Source organism: Epinephelus moara, chromosome 19 (assembly GCF_006386435.1).
Source record: "Epinephelus moara isolate mb chromosome 19, YSFRI_EMoa_1.0, whole genome shotgun sequence".
NCBI classification, from domain to species: domain Eukaryota; kingdom Metazoa; phylum Chordata; class Actinopteri; order Perciformes; family Serranidae; genus Epinephelus; species Epinephelus moara.
Genome location: NC_065524.1, coordinates 24,681,048 through 24,696,689, shown reverse-complemented (window position 1 = coordinate 24,696,689; position 15,642 = coordinate 24,681,048). Strand labels below are relative to the sequence as shown.

Below are 15,642 nucleotides of genomic sequence, written 5' to 3'. Positions count from 1 at the left end.
ATTTAACTCTAATTGGCAACTGGGTGGCGCTATAACAACAGAAAAATGCTTAAAAATGGCTAAAATGCGACCGATCGCTGTGGCTCCCCCTGTGGACCAATGTTGTTGTTTTTTTTTCTAGTTTTTGGTATGACTAAGTCATGGTATGGTATGCTGTACTCAATGTGTATGGACTAGTACTACAATATATATATATATATATATATATATACTACAATATTTAATATAATATTAAAGCAACTACAAACAACCAAAGGCCATTGAAAACATGTACGTTTTAAGATTTGTCTTAACAGTGTCAAGGGAGGGGAAGGATTTGATTGAGAGTGGAAGGCTACTGCGAAGGCACGATCTCCCTTACCCACCAGCCTTGATCGTGGGACAGTTGAAAGACAATGTTCTGAGGATCCAAGAGGTCAGAGTTGGAGTAGTGGCAGAGAAGTTCAGCAATGTACTGGGGTGCCAGCCCATGTATGGCTTGAAACGAAATAACTATTTCACAGTTTGAGTACCTCAAACACCTACATTGGTGTGGAGGCAGAAATCACATATCTTAAAGTCTGGACTAATGAAACCTAGATTCAAGTATCTGCATCTGGTAATATGGGTGAAGTGACCTTTAAATACCCATCAGATGACACAACTGCTACTTATTTGCGGAAAGCCCCTAAAACACCAAACCTGCTGTTTAAAAAACCCTGCTGTCAAATGACTCTGTTATATTACTATATATTCATCCACTTAACTTTGTTATATGATCTATTTTTGATTATTATGGTTATTCTTTGTAAATCCTATTTTAATTTTTTTTCATCAAGTGACCTCACTGTCAATTTCTTCATCATACATTCTCGCAATGTTTCTACCACTACAAAACCCTTCAGCACAATCTCAAAGTAAAATATATTATGATTTGTTTTACAAAAGGTGCGCAAAGGTAGAATACAACTACAGACTTTCCCGATCCCAACTTCTTGTCAGCGCTGACCACATTATCTGCATTTTACAGAATGTGGAACTTGGATTGAGAAACCAAACCACTATACATAAAAGAGAAACTGCACTCGGACACTAGCTTTTCACATCACCACTATACTGAGCTGTAAGGGGATTCTTGTGTCAGGCAGTCATCCACTCTGATTTGTGTCGTTCTATTAAAAGCGATTAGTGAATTGACAGAACTTTTAGTTTCGTTCTTTATCAGTAATGCCAAACATTTTCTATTTTCAGCCCCTCAGTTGTGCAGATTTGTGTGTTTTCTCTGTCTTGTATCATAGTGAAAAGAATTTTGGAAATGTTTCAACATTTTATTGAACAAAGAATTTATTCATTCATCTAAAAGAAAGGGTAATGGGTCAAAAGGATAATGCTTTAAATTGCAACCATTTGTTGTTTGTTGTCCATGAAAAGTGCCAGTTGGAGCTGAAACAATGAATTGACAGAATTTTAGTCGGTGTCAATTTTTATTTTTAAAGCAAAAACGACAGAAATTCACTTGTTTCAGTTTTTCAAATGTGAGCGTGTGTGGGTTTTTTTGTAATTTCAATCTTGAATTTACTTCTTTATATCAGTAAACAATCTGCATCTTTTGCCAAACTCCAGGCAAAATCCAGTCTCCCTCCTGGTCACTTTTCATAACCTCCAAATTAGAAATCTGATTGGACAGCTACTACCTGATTTTGACACACTGCCCACACAGCACGACTTTTATGACCTAATGACTAGAGCTCCCACATCCAAGTATTTCATTCCACATTTTGTCCGTCTCTTTACTTTAGCAAACCCTTCTCTCCATATTAAAGAGGCTCGGTCTGGGGATACAGGTGAAGCAATTTCAGATGAATTATGGGCGAGAGGGTTACAAAGGATTAAAACATGTTCCATTCAAGCTCGACTTCAACTTATTCAGTTTATAGTCATTCATCTCCTGCGTTTTTCCGTTGTTTTTGTCATCATTATCTTTTTCTTTTTTTCTGTCCTGGATTTCTTATTTTTGTGTATTGTTTAAGTGTTAAAAACTAATAATGAAAATAAATATTGCAACCCTAGTGCTAATTAGACAAAAAAAAACAGGACAAAATACAAGGTAAATAGACAAGAGATGTGAAAATAATGGGAATGTAAGTCTATCTGTATTTATTTCAGAATACTTAAGGTGAGACAAGGCAGGCAAAAACATCGATTTTCATGCAGTGGTCAATTTTGAGATTTTGGGCTAGTTTACTCCTTGAATATGTATTCTTTCAAACTGCTATAATGAAAACATTAAAATTATACATTTAGACGTTTATTTTATTACATTTTGTCTACTTGTATTATGTTATTATGTTGTTATGTAAATCTTTGAATGCCGTTTTCTCAAAATTAGTTTTCTGTCATGCTCCAAGTCAAATATCTCAGCCTCCGTAGCACCTATGTACACCAAACCTTCCAGTTATACACCTAGCTATATTCTGAAGATATTTACAGAGGGACTTGTTAATAAATCATTCCTAGCCTGATTTATGTGACATTTTATTCCCAAAAATATGGCGAAAATCGAGTTTTTTTTTTAAGGCTATGGACAGTCTATTTTGATTTTCTAGGTAATAATAGCAGATATCCTTAAATCCCTCTGTAATTTTTTTCATCTTATATGTAAACAAAATGAAAAAAGAATTTTGCACCTGACTTTATCAGATGTTCAGATTTATCTTTCTAAAATCTATGCAAATTATTGCATATTTAATGAGATAATGCCGAATTTGCATAATTAAACATTACAATTTTAAAAACTTGTAATACATTTTTTTTTCATACTATTGTAAGTAATCAACTGGGAAGTTTCATGATGATATCTATTATTTTAAAATTTTACCTATTCACCTGCAGTGTCTCGCCTTAATAATTATTTAATTAGAAATATGTATCTGTATTGTTACACACTGTTTTGTTAAGTACTTATAAAGAAGATACAGATGGTCTATTTTTAAGTTTAGTATTCGATATTTACAAAAATGTTTGAAATAATGTTATTTTTAAAGGCAAAAATGACAAAAGTTCACCTTTTCAAATTTGAGGGTTTGTTGGTTTTCCTAGTGCCAATAAAACAGAAACCAGAACAAAATACACGGCAAGTAGACAAAAGATGTGAAAATAATGTAGGTTTATTGGTACTTATTTCAGGATACTCAATAATTATTCAACTTATGCTCTTAATCTGTAACAAAGTAACATCACTGCACCCCATACTGTTTTGTTAAGTACTTATAAATACGATACAGATGGCCTATATTTTAGTTTAGACTTTTGATACTTACAAAACCTTTTAAATATAGAACTTATTAAATAACTAGAGAACTGTTTCTGCAACAAGCCTGAGAAAACAGCAATAAAAGTTTGATAGTTCTCAGAAGTTAAGATGTACTGTTGTACTTTGGTTTGAGATTATGGAAGGACACGTGAACAGAAAAAACAGCTATCTATGAACATTAGACGATCAATACGAGACCAGACAATACATACAGATCAAAATCCCTGTGACACTTTTACTATTAATACATTTATTAGTTTACTGCACAATATACAAATGGTGTCACAAACAGTGCATGGCATATTTCTGGTTTACTCCACACTTGAGGAAAATGGCAAAAAAGTTCAAGTACAGTCATAAAAAGTGCTCACAACAGACACATTCAAGCTGAAGGATTTTCTCTAGAAATTATTTCCATCACCCTTTCCTCTGCGCCCCTTTTTTCACCTCTCCGTAGGATTTCGACAAGCTTCTTTGAGGCATTCCTGCCCTGCTTCTCCACAAAGATCTCCAGAAGTCGGTATGTCTGGTCCAGACTTCTGATGTGGTCCAGTTGACAAGATTCAATAACAGCGGGTGTTATACAGCTCTGCGTTGCTACATAGTGCATATCCGTCCATCCTATCTCTTCTGCAAGGTCATGCAATTTAGGCCGGAGATCCACAACTGGGACTTCTGAGAAAGACAACACATTATCGCAACTTTATTGATCTGGCAGCAGCATTTATATTCATGTTATAGGGTTGCACTTATATTTTGCATTAAACTTCATCTTTATTTCCCTCTTCTGTCTCTCCTGATTGACCTAATGTTAGCTCAAGTGGGTAGCCAACAACTCGGTTTTAAACATCCAGAGAATTTCTTTAAAAATTGCTTGGCAACCAGACCAGGTGTCTAACTGAGACAGACCTTTATTTGTCAAACTGTGTAGCCACACCGGGCTAGTAAAAGGGACTGGGCGTTAAATTGGGACGAGGCTTTTAATTGAAGTTTTACAGTACCTAAACACAACCCTCCCAAACACAAATCATTTAATATTAAAACAATTTCCAACACATCCTCACTCCGACCTCGTCACATATTGACGTTTGGTCATGGCCTTTCCACGTCGACATACGACGTGCAAGGTACCCTATGTTGGCTGCTGACGTTCTGGGACGCCGTGTCAAGTTCTGCCTGTTACATGCATTGTCTTCTTTCAAAATACTTCCATTTTCACAGGAAATTTACCGTTTACATACAGTCTCTTTCAAAATAAACACACTACGTCGGTACAACACCGCGAATTGACGTTTTTTTTCCTTCAACAACAAACACATAGGTTAGGTTTAGGAAAAAAGGAACAGGGTTTGGCTTTAGAATCTTTCAGGACTTGAACACCGCTCTCTCAAGTGTCTTGGACCCATCCACCAACCCTCCCGCCCGCCCCAGTCAGACTTTCGCCACCTTAACTTTCCTCCTTGTCCTGCGGCTTCCCCCCCGATGCTGCCGCGCACCATTAGACTATATTGGCAACCGACCGTGTATCATGCCAACATTAAAGGACAGCTTTTTTTATTGGTTTTTGACGGCAGAAGTTACTGCCCAAACGCCGGATTTCGACGACTTTAAAGTGAGATAGGGCTCCAATATCACACTGTATAATGACATGTCGATTCAGTCTGATTATCAACTGATCAGCTATTTCATCTAACAAGCTCAAAATGTAGAGAAACAGCAATTAAAGCTCTCATATTGCATCAATAAATAAAAGCGTTGTGGATCTTTTCTTACCTGTGAGTGGCTGCATCTCCTGAGAAACACAAGTAGAATAAATGTTAATAAAACAGTGATCAAACTGCTAACACAACCTTTACAACTACGTTACACCACAGCTACTGACACAGAGCATGTACACTAACACGGACATCAAAGGTTACAGACAACTAACCTGCACCTCCTATAGAAAGGGGCAGCTTTGCCAGCATTAGAGAAGAGACAGAAAAGCGTTTACTATACAGGCACATGTGTACATGTGCAAGTGTGACAAGAGAGGTTAGATAAAACAGAACAAAGGACAAACATCTTCGAACGGGTCAGAGAGTTAAAAATAGACTATAAGAGATGATAACACTGGAGAATAACTTACCACATCATGTGCATTTCCATTCATCTCTCTTTCTGGGATCGGCTGTCTCTTCCCTTGTGAGGTAAATTATGAAAAAACAAGACACTTAAACGAAGAATTTAGAAGACACAACAAGAGTGATTAAATCTGAATGTATGTTGAATTTAACATGAACCTCCGTCATTATCACTGTACTTTGCTATTTTATTAAGGAACACATGAGGCTCTAGTGCCCTCTGCTGGTCCTATTAAATGTAGGTGTGGTGGTAGATATACTCACAGCCATTATGTATCTTCCAACAGTATGCAACAAGACCAAGTACGAGTACTCCAAGTACAACGACAACTATACCGACTATCATCCCTGTGTTATCTCCCCCTGAAACACAAAGACACGTTACATTTTGATCCCAAACAATAAGACAATGTACTTACTGAAGCCACCATAATGCAGTAATGCTTAATTAAACCATACCATCAGTTTTCTCATTGCAGACTGTGTCGTTTCTCGCTGTACAGGCTACTTTGACGCCCTCAGGACCACACCTTGAACCAAAAGAAAAGCAAGTATGAGTGACAGATATTCACATCTTTATACACATATTTTTAAAACTCTGCTGGCAGCCTATGAGGACAAGTAAATAAACACGGATACGAAACACACAATAGTTAGTTGGGTGGCGCTCTTGCTACAAAAAGATGCCTGTGCCGAACTCTATTTTGTTCATTTATGTTAAGACAGTAACCGTACAACCCGGTGTAAGGTTGATGAGTAAATGACGGGCATTGTGGTAAATTCAGTTCAAGTGCTGCTGTGTTTTTGACTATCGTCTTTTTCCACACTCTCCAAACTACCTCCATCAAGAAACATGGACTCAAACTGTTACAGCACTGTGGTACTGTTTTAAAGACATCATCAACATCTTCCAGTTCAAGGATACTTGTAGGAGCAGAACTTACTCTTTACATGGGTAGCAGATCCTACAGGTTTCTGTGCCACTGCTGCAATAGTGATCCTTTTTACATCGACACTTTGTGTCCCTGGCGGGGGTGCAGTGTTCATCCACCTCTAGATTGGCTAAAAGGACAGTAAAACCACACAACTGGCATTAGAAGCACTGACAGACTCTCACATTGCTTCAAGCTGTATTTTTTTTAAAGACTGGAAAACAAAAAAGAAACATTAATGTTCCATTATGTCTATACCATTGGGTTGTGCGCAAGATGTGCAGGGCTCACAGGACTGCTGGTTGTTAGGCTGACTGTTGTACGTCATTGGATCACAGGCCTTGCATATTCCAACTTGTAGATTCGTGCAGTGCTGCTTCAGGTACAGACCTACAGTATGGACACACATGAGCAAATGAGATTTAGCGACGTGTAACGTGAAACTTCCTTATTCAGTGTTTTCATTTCATTTAATCACCTGGTGTGTTTGTTTTGGGGAGGAAGAGACCTCTGTGGATAATTCGGCTCCCGTTAAAAACCTCGTGAACAATGAACATTGAAGGAATTCTAACAGGGAGAAGTTTTTCAGCTGGTTACAATGTGCAATCCTCACCACTAAATCCCCCTAAATCTTACACACTGTTCCTTTAAAAGGAAATTTAACTTCCGTAAAACTTCAATTAACAGCCCACGTTATTATTTGCTTACATCACTGAAATCAACAGGCCTATATTTGGGACAGGCCTTTAATTCCTTTCACACTTAACTGTTGCTCAGCAAAGATCAGGAATATGATCAAATTGTTTATATAAACTAGTATGAATATTACTTGTTTAAAAATTAGGCTTCAGAAAATATATCAATTCTAAATAATTCATCCGATCTAGACAGACAGCGCAACAGAGAGAGAAAGAGTTACGGCGCTCGAAGATTACTGTAGCCACCACTTTATTCTGTTAAAAAAATACTCACAACTTGGATTAATTTTTATGAAAAACCCCTTTTGATTCTTTTAATCGGTGGACCCTTATCGACTAAAGAAATATGAATAACCTCCAGGGTAATCTAGGAATGGACACATACTTTGAGGTAGTCAGCAACCTGCTTTTATACATCTGAAGAACTTCTATTAAAAAAAATTAATTGCTTTGCAACCGGACCAGGTCTCTAACAGAGACAGGCGTTTATTTGTCAAAATGCTAGTAAAAGGGACTGGGCATTTAACTGGGACAAGGCTTTTATGGAAGTTTTATAATGTAAATGTACTGTAGTGTAATGTAGGCCTACATTCTGTAGAAAAGGTTGGCCCGATGTCCACAACAAGGGGCATGTTATTAAACATTAATTAATCACATATATGAGAAAAAATCTATGTGATATATTTCTTACATCACAATTACTTAAATTCTGTTAAAAATAAATTAAAAAACAAAAATATCCAAACCTTTTTTCTTCCGGGTCTCATTGTAAGTGAGCTATAAAACTTTTATAGTTTCTATATATATCTTTTCTTAATGAATTTCCTTGGTCTCAAGAGGAAGAATTTGCAATCACATTTCTACCAAATTGACTTGGATCATTTGTCGGCATCTTAATTAAAAAAACAACAACAAAGGCAGCTATATTTGCTAACTGATTTTCATATCCTCTGAGCTTGTGTTTGGTGTGCATTTTTAATTTGTCCAAACTATTTGGGAATGTAGGACCTGATAAGTGTGAAAAACCAAAGATGGTGGATAAACCAAGACGGTCCACTGCGAGTCAGCTTCCTGTATCAGTGTCACGTGGGGTTCGCGACCACCACGCCCCTTTAGGAGACTAACAGCAGGTCCTGAGTCCATTGACTTCAGTGGGAGAAATGAACGTGATTACAGATTATGGCCGATTCTTTCGCCCCATAGTCACGGAAGCAAATATTGGACCTATCAGGACGTCATCTGTTAAAAGCCTCCTGTTGTCGGATACGACATGAAACTACTCCAGTTAGCTCAATCATGTTGTAACTAAGACATCCGCTGGAAAAAATATTTTTTTCCCGGACTGTTTATTTATTTAGCTTACGACCAGTAAGGGTACACACATTTTGACAGAAGCTAGGTTGGGGATACTCGTCTTTGATTGGTGGTTCTCCATAGTCTTTGATTGGGGTATGGGGGACAACGCCTAATTAGGAGATCGGAAATGTATACCATTTCATACATATAATGGGAGTATATTGTAGGTGGGCCATCTTGTAGTTATCCAGTATCTTTGGAAAAACTAAGCATTGTCTTTGAACAGGAAGTAGTTTTGGGGAAAAAGATGTCCTCATATAGGGACAACGGGTTTATTTGTAATAGCTGCAAGTGTGTAATAAATTATAAACCCGTTTATTTCAATACCTGAACATTGAAACAAAAAAACACCTAAAAAACCAATGCAACAATTGTTTAAAGTGTTGTAACTGTTAGAGTTAGAGGTCACTGTTCAGGTGTAAAACTGCTGAAAACTATTAATTTCAATGCTTGAACATGTCTGGCAACAAAATTGCAAATAATGCAACATATCTGAAAGCCTTGTGATTTGTTCTTTTTATAACCCTCTTGCATTTGCCCTGCTCCATACTCTTTTTGTCTACATAGGAACAGTCTGTCACACCTAATTGGCCTGTGTGAGGTGCTGGAATAATTCAATAATGAAGTCCCAATGTCCTCAAACGAGTACTTCCCAATTAACTAGCTTGTTACTTTTGCTAATATTGGTCAAATTTGTATTCCATATATAACTACAGAGATTATTTAGCACAAATAAACACGTTTCAACCAAAACATTTGATGAGTTTAGTGTCGGGATCAGCTGTAGACTGAGCATAAAAAGTGTCCACAAACAAGGACAACACGTCTAAGTTTAGCAGAATGAAGTATGAGGTGCAAGAAACCCAAAATGTGACGTCCACATGTGAGGACGCAGGGTCTCAGGAGGATACTGTCCCCACACTGACACTTACCAGCACCGCACCGACAACAGGTCATCCCTTCATGTTCGTAGGTGCCATCATTACAAGTTCGACTTTCGGTTGTCACTTGAGAGGAGGAAAGGGAGCTGGACATGAAAATACAGCGGAAAACGAAAGTAAAAGTGAGTTAAACATCTCAGTATGTTCAATCGAAGAAATAATCTATTAAACAATCGCCTAACACACGTATTATCTTTGTTTACTCCTTCACATTTTCTTAACGGTTATATTTTGCGTAGAATTCTGAACTCTGGTGTTACCGCGAATTCTGTCACCCAACGATTTGTTTCCTCCTTGAAAACTTAGCCCGTAGCAACATCAACATCAATATGTCGTGTTAAATAGTCAAATATTCAACCTCAACCTCACCTCTAAACCTCAACAGTCGTGTCTAATAATAAATTTAACCTAGCTGTTAACCCAGATCCCGGAAACGCTGTCGAGGGTGACGCTAGGTGCAGTAACATGTCTCGACATAACACTGTAATAGCTCAAATGCAGTACATCTGTGGTCTGGGTACTTACGCTGACACACAGAGCAGAATAACGTTAAAGGTGAAAAAACACGCAGGAAACTTGGTCGAATCGGCTCCCATTTGGCTGACACCCCTGTTGTGACCTGATGCAACTGGTGAGAGATTTACAGTAGTAACCACCCTAGTAGAGGGTAACGTTGTAGGCGGAGATTCATGGAGGGATTTTTTTTTCTCAACTTCAGTTTCAGTTTCTGATGGGCGGACCGAGTCTTTTCATTGGTTGGTTGATAAAAGTATTAACTCTTCAAACTTTTAGAGCAGGGGTGTCAAACTCATTTTAGTTCAAGAGCCACATACAGCCCGATTTGATTTCAAGTGGGCTGGACCACTGAAACCACTGCAGTAGGGTATTTATGGGTGGCATGGCGGTGCAGTGGTTAACACTGTCACTGCGAGAGTGTATGTAGAGTTTGCATGTTCTCCCCCGTGTCAATGTGGGTTTTCTCTGGGTGCTCTGGCTATCACCCACTGTCTTAAGACCAGGGTTTCAATGGTTATACGATTTTCACGGTACAATAAATTGTCTCAGAAAATATCACGTTATCAAGGTATTACAGAATTAATATTATTATCAGTCGGAAGGACCCGTAAGGAATAAAAATGGAAGGGTTATTTTTGTTGAATCAATGTTTTATTACTATAATTGAAACTTGGAACCATTTTTAATGTGCAAAAAAAGCCTCCCTTTTGAAAGTATCTAAAATAGAGGTGACATTCTCTGTCCAGTTGCATTTTTTTTTTCAGTATTTAGATAAGCAAATGTACATGGTATGATAACCTTCAATTTTCATATCACGGTATGGCCTACCTTAAAAGCGGTATACCACTGCAACCAAGGACATGCAGGTTAGATGAATTGGTGACTCTAAATTGCCGACTCTAAATTGCCCATAGGTGTGAATGTGAGTGTGAATGATTGTCTGTCTCTATGTGTCAATCCTGTGATAGTCTGGTCACCTGTCCAGTGTCAGCTGAGATAGACTCCAGCCCCCCTTCAACCCAGTACCCGGATAAGCAGATCCCCACAAGGATTCAGCGTCCTACTTGTATGTAAGCCCAACAGATGTTACAAAAATGTGACCTTACTGCATTGAGTTGTTATTTTTCTGGGCAAGCAGCAGATGTCCCGCTTCAAGAGAACAGTTCATTCAGTCTTGTTCAATGAGTGAAGCTGTCTGGCTGTCTGGACTAGTGTCGAAATGCAACACTTGTCATTCACTCACCTGCATGAGCAGCACCCTACGATAACAGCGATTGGGGAACTGGGAAAAGTCAGAGATTCATGAGCACCTGGACGTTCGACAGGCTGACCCAGTGCAAACAGAACACTAAAAGGAGTCATTCAAAAAGATTTGTTCATCCATTTTCACCCATCACTATAGACACTGAATCATGTCCTGCTTAGTAGGCACTATGTCTAGCTTACAATATACCCTGTTTATAAAACAATTATCAACAGTTCTATAGTTTTTAAGCCCCACTGTATGTTTCCAGCTGTAGTTTATGTAGGCCTAACTAAAGGAGTGATAAGATGGTAGCTTATATTTTTGGTTATCTGCATGCCAAATATAGCCTATCATTTCTGTGTTTGGGAAACCCCCACAGTGTTGGGGAAACTCCTTTTGAAAGCATAGCTTTGCAAGCTACTTAACACTGTAACAGGATGAACTACAGCAAAGCTATCCTATAGAGATCTAGTTTGATTAACTAAAGCTACTAAGTAGTTCAAACTTTGTTTGAAAAAAGATCAAATTGACAATTTACTTATGATATGAAATAATAACAAAATATAGTACCTACAAATAAGTCACATGCCAGTATGAAATGCCACTTAATTAAGCTATTGAAAAAAGTAAACCATAAATTAAACCAAAAAGAATCAAACATCCCACTCTTCATGGACAGGTACAAGGTATGTCAGCTTTGATTTTATATACAGTGTCCATCAGACACCTGCCTTCCAGAAACCAGAGTCCAGGTGGACATTTGTTTACACTCTTTGCCTGAATACATTGCCTGGGCAGATGCCTTCATGGTGGTCAGAATGAAAGAAAGATTGTGGGGCTGGTCAAAGGGGGTTCAATTACAGTAAAGAAGCAATGGTAAAATAAAAACTTAGAATAAAAAAAGAATAAAAAACTGAATAAAAAAGATCATTCCTTTCCTTTCATGGCCCAAAATTGCAGTAGTTAATTACACAAAAAATGGCAAAAAAAAGTTATTTAACTACTTGAACCTTTGTGCAAATATAAATGTTGTTGACCTACCAGCAAGCTCCAGCAAAATGTAGTTAAACTGTTACAGTGGTTTTCAAACTTTTTGTAGCAAAGGGCGAGCCATCATCTCAAGGCACACCTGTATTTATATCTGTGCACAATAGCTTCTATAACGTGTGTTATTACACTTATCACAACATAAGACAATAAAAATGAGAACAAATAAGATAGCTTTTATAATAGTTTTTTTTTTCTCTCTCTCTCTTTTCTTTTGGTGGTAGGTCGTCTTTGTTGGTGTTTTGTTGTGATTTGCTCTGTACAGTAAAGCGATCCATTGTCCAACTCACAGCTTTCTCCTTTTAAATGTCAGCACAGAAACTGCAGCCGGACCACTGCTCAACCTGGATCAGTCTTGGTTAAGGTGCTGGAAACAAAAAAGTCCAAAAGCAAAGAGAGGATTTCCGCACGCTTACATCTGTGATGTCGGCACAGAGGAAGTCAGTTTTAAACCTATGAAATTAAAGGCACTGATATGAGCATATAGAATACACACATTCTGTAAATTTCTAATTGCTGATTGGAAACTACCGGAAAGTTGCTAAAACACATGACCTCAACTCGTGCTCTTTCTATCTCTATGTGGAAGAAATCATTTTGAATGGAAAGCCGCCACTAGGAGGTGTTATTGCTCTTTGTTTGGCATGATGCTCTTACAGTTGAGGCTCCATCAACTACACAGTGTGAAGTAAGAAAACTGTTTAAACTGATTGAACAAAACCTACCCACCAATGATTGAGCTTACTTGGCTGAATTATGTTTGTAATGCATTCCTTTACATCATTTCCATAATTCAACTGTGTTACTAGCACTAATGCTTTTTGGGATACAGTTGTAAGGTGACTTTTTTGACCTGTGTCAACCAGTTCCTGACTCATCTCTCTTTTTTCTGTTCCTGAACAGGAAATCACCACAGTTAAGATAAAAGGGAGGTGACGCAGGTAAGCAAAGCTCTGCACAGCTGAACCATGCCAACGTCCTGTATGAAAGCACACTTTCATGATACTACATGAATCAGTATCATTTAACAGGGTGTCTACAGGTCCTTAAAAAGTCATAAAATAAATTAAATTCACTGTTAAAAGTCATTAAATAGTCTTAAGACCTGTTTCCACTGAAGAAGTTCCTGGTATTATTTGGGGGGGCAGGAACTTTACAGGTACGTCCTCTCGCTCGGCCCTCTCAACCGCTGTGTCTCCACTGTGTGGCGGAGTAGGAGGAAGGTTCCTGTAAAGTTATCGGGCTCTGGATGTGACATAATCGTTGTGCGACCATTTTAACTGGGGTGACGCAGCAAAGAAACAAACAGAGAAGAACAACAACAAAGAAGAAGAAGCAGAAGTAAGAAGAAGAAAGCAGACATAAGAAAGACAAAACATGGAAGGAGCTAAGGTGGTTGCTGGGTTTCTGGCATGTCTCTTTGTTTACATGGCGGTGGAAGCTATGAACGAGCTAAGCCTCGTCTGCTGAATTTTAAAAATGACAGCTATTTTGTCGCTTTCTGTTGACGTCACATCCCGCCTTGAGTATATCCAATCAGCACCAAGTAAACCCCAAGGCCCAGCCAGGAGTTTTTCGGGGCCGTTCTGAGTACCTACTCCGAGGCAGGGACTTGTTTAGCCCCTGTAAAAGTTCCGGAACTCTGTCCTTCGGGGGTGGTTCCTGCGGTGGAGACACGCACCAACGGCCCTGGCCCCGTAAAATTACCCCAAAGTTCCTGCGGTGAAAACAGGCCTTTAAATCTTAAAGGGCCAGTGTGTAATATTTGGCATGGTTTACAGTCAAATCTGAATCTGAATCTGAATATTCTACCCATTAATATGTTTATACAAGTGTATAATCGCTATAAAATAAAATTCGTTTGGTTTTCGTAGCCTTATAATTATGCTTTTATATATATATATAGCAAGGGCCTTGCNCATCTGTATGCTCCGGCTCAAACAGGTATGGCTCTGGGTCTGTGTCCCCTACAAGAAACTCTTCAAAATCGCGTTCAAAGTCGTCCATTGGAGCTACTATAGTCCGGAGATATCGCTAGGCTAAATAAACAGCTGAGCTCTGTTTACAGGCTACGCTGTCAGTCAGTGTGCGGGCTGGAGATTGGCGGAGCAGAGAGGAGAGGGGGTGCCCGCTAGGTATCGTAAACGAGAATGTGTGTGTGTTACGCCAGAAGAGTCAGAGTTTGGGACGGAGTCTTTTACCCCTGGAGTGTTACCGGAGTTTTTGGAGTGCTCAAATAAACTGGCCTTTTTCCCGAACGCTCGTCTGGTCTCCTGCTCGTGAGTGATTCATTACAATATCGTAACATGGTTTAGATTTCTAAATAAACATTCACCTCGTCGCTAGATTGACCTACTCCTGAAAAACTCATGTCTGTGCAAGGCTTTTTGTCCCTACGAGGCCACCGTCATTTACCCGACGGGAGGGGTGAGCGAGTGAGCCCTGCAATCTAGAATTTGACCACTGATGTCACTGTTTTCAACGGTTTTCAACCCATTTTACACAGTGGCCCTTTAACTACTCCAAACATTTTATCTTATTTCATTTATTCATTTTTTTATTTTATTTTTGTAAAATTGAGTGAAGACTTTCTTTTTAAAAAACTATAATACTGTCATTTTACTTCATACATTGCATTTACCTGCAAAATATAGATACTTAACTCACTCTAATAACCATATTCCTACATAACACTTACCTCTGCACAGGACCACATATACTACTTGCCTGCAGTGCTTACCTGATAAGTAAAACATGATTTGTTGATAAATTTGCCATAAATTTGCTTAAAAGGTGTCTTGAACGGGTCTTAAACAGCATTAAATTTAACTGTCTGATACCCGTAGACACCCTGTTAAAACCCTTGTGATTTATAAAGTTCTTGTGGGGTGAATTATCGAAGCTCTCAATGTGCTATACAAGCCAATTCTGTAGCAGGAAATCCTCTCTGTCTGTGCCATTAAGAAACGAATGCCTCAACTCCACCTCAAACCCTCCCAAAATACGCCATATTTGTTCGATCTCTGCCAAGTGTGGTTAACAGCAAATTTATCTTTGAACAGAAGTTAAGAAAAATGTATTTGGCTCGGGAATAAGAACTAAAATTGAAGTAGAGCTCCTGTGGGATTTTGTTGTTTTTGCAAATGTATCAGATTTCATCCCACTGTAGTCCCAGTGAGTCCCAGTGTCAGATTTGTACCAGTCTGCTGCCTGCTCATTTGGCCCACTTAGAGAGCAAGATATACACACACACACACACACACACACACACACACACACACACACACACACACACACACACACAGGTGTTGTGGAAAATTATGAATTAATATTTTTAGCCATGTGACCAGCATGGCTCTAGGGATGGCAATGTCGAACTTTTCGTTGGTCCACTCCTTTGGGCCAGACTGAAACATCTCAAATACTGTTGAATTTGTGGACATGATATTTTGTTTTGGTCCCCAGAGGATTAAGGCCAATGAATTTGGTGA

At 38.6% G+C, this 15,642-nt stretch overlaps 1 protein-coding gene and 1 long non-coding RNA gene across 2 annotated transcripts in view; one reads left to right on the top strand and one right to left on the bottom strand.

Annotated features, from left to right (window-relative positions):
* Nucleotides 1-3,136: 3,136 nt before the first annotated feature.
* Nucleotides 3,137-10,018, bottom strand: LOC126407131 (tumor necrosis factor receptor superfamily member 22-like). The gene is made up of 9 exons (XM_050071817.1): nucleotides 9,868-10,018; nucleotides 9,334-9,428; nucleotides 6,606-6,737; nucleotides 6,360-6,477; nucleotides 5,875-5,945; nucleotides 5,680-5,778; nucleotides 5,421-5,473; nucleotides 5,066-5,084; nucleotides 3,137-3,967 (listed from the first exon to the last, which is right to left on the bottom strand). The coding sequence occupies exons 1-9, from the start codon at nucleotides 9,936-9,938 to the stop codon at nucleotides 3,675-3,677; spliced, it is 951 nt and encodes a 316-aa protein (XP_049927774.1). The 5' UTR covers nucleotides 9,939-10,018; the 3' UTR covers nucleotides 3,137-3,674.
* Nucleotides 9,373-15,642, top strand: part of LOC126407132 (uncharacterized) — a 23,466-nt gene continuing 17,196 nt past the window's right edge. The window contains exons 1-3 of the long non-coding RNA XR_007571756.1: nucleotides 9,373-9,464; nucleotides 12,465-12,839; nucleotides 13,055-13,092. This is a non-coding gene — a long non-coding RNA (uncharacterized LOC126407132). The remainder of the gene's footprint in view (nucleotides 9,465-12,464; nucleotides 12,840-13,054; nucleotides 13,093-15,642) is intronic.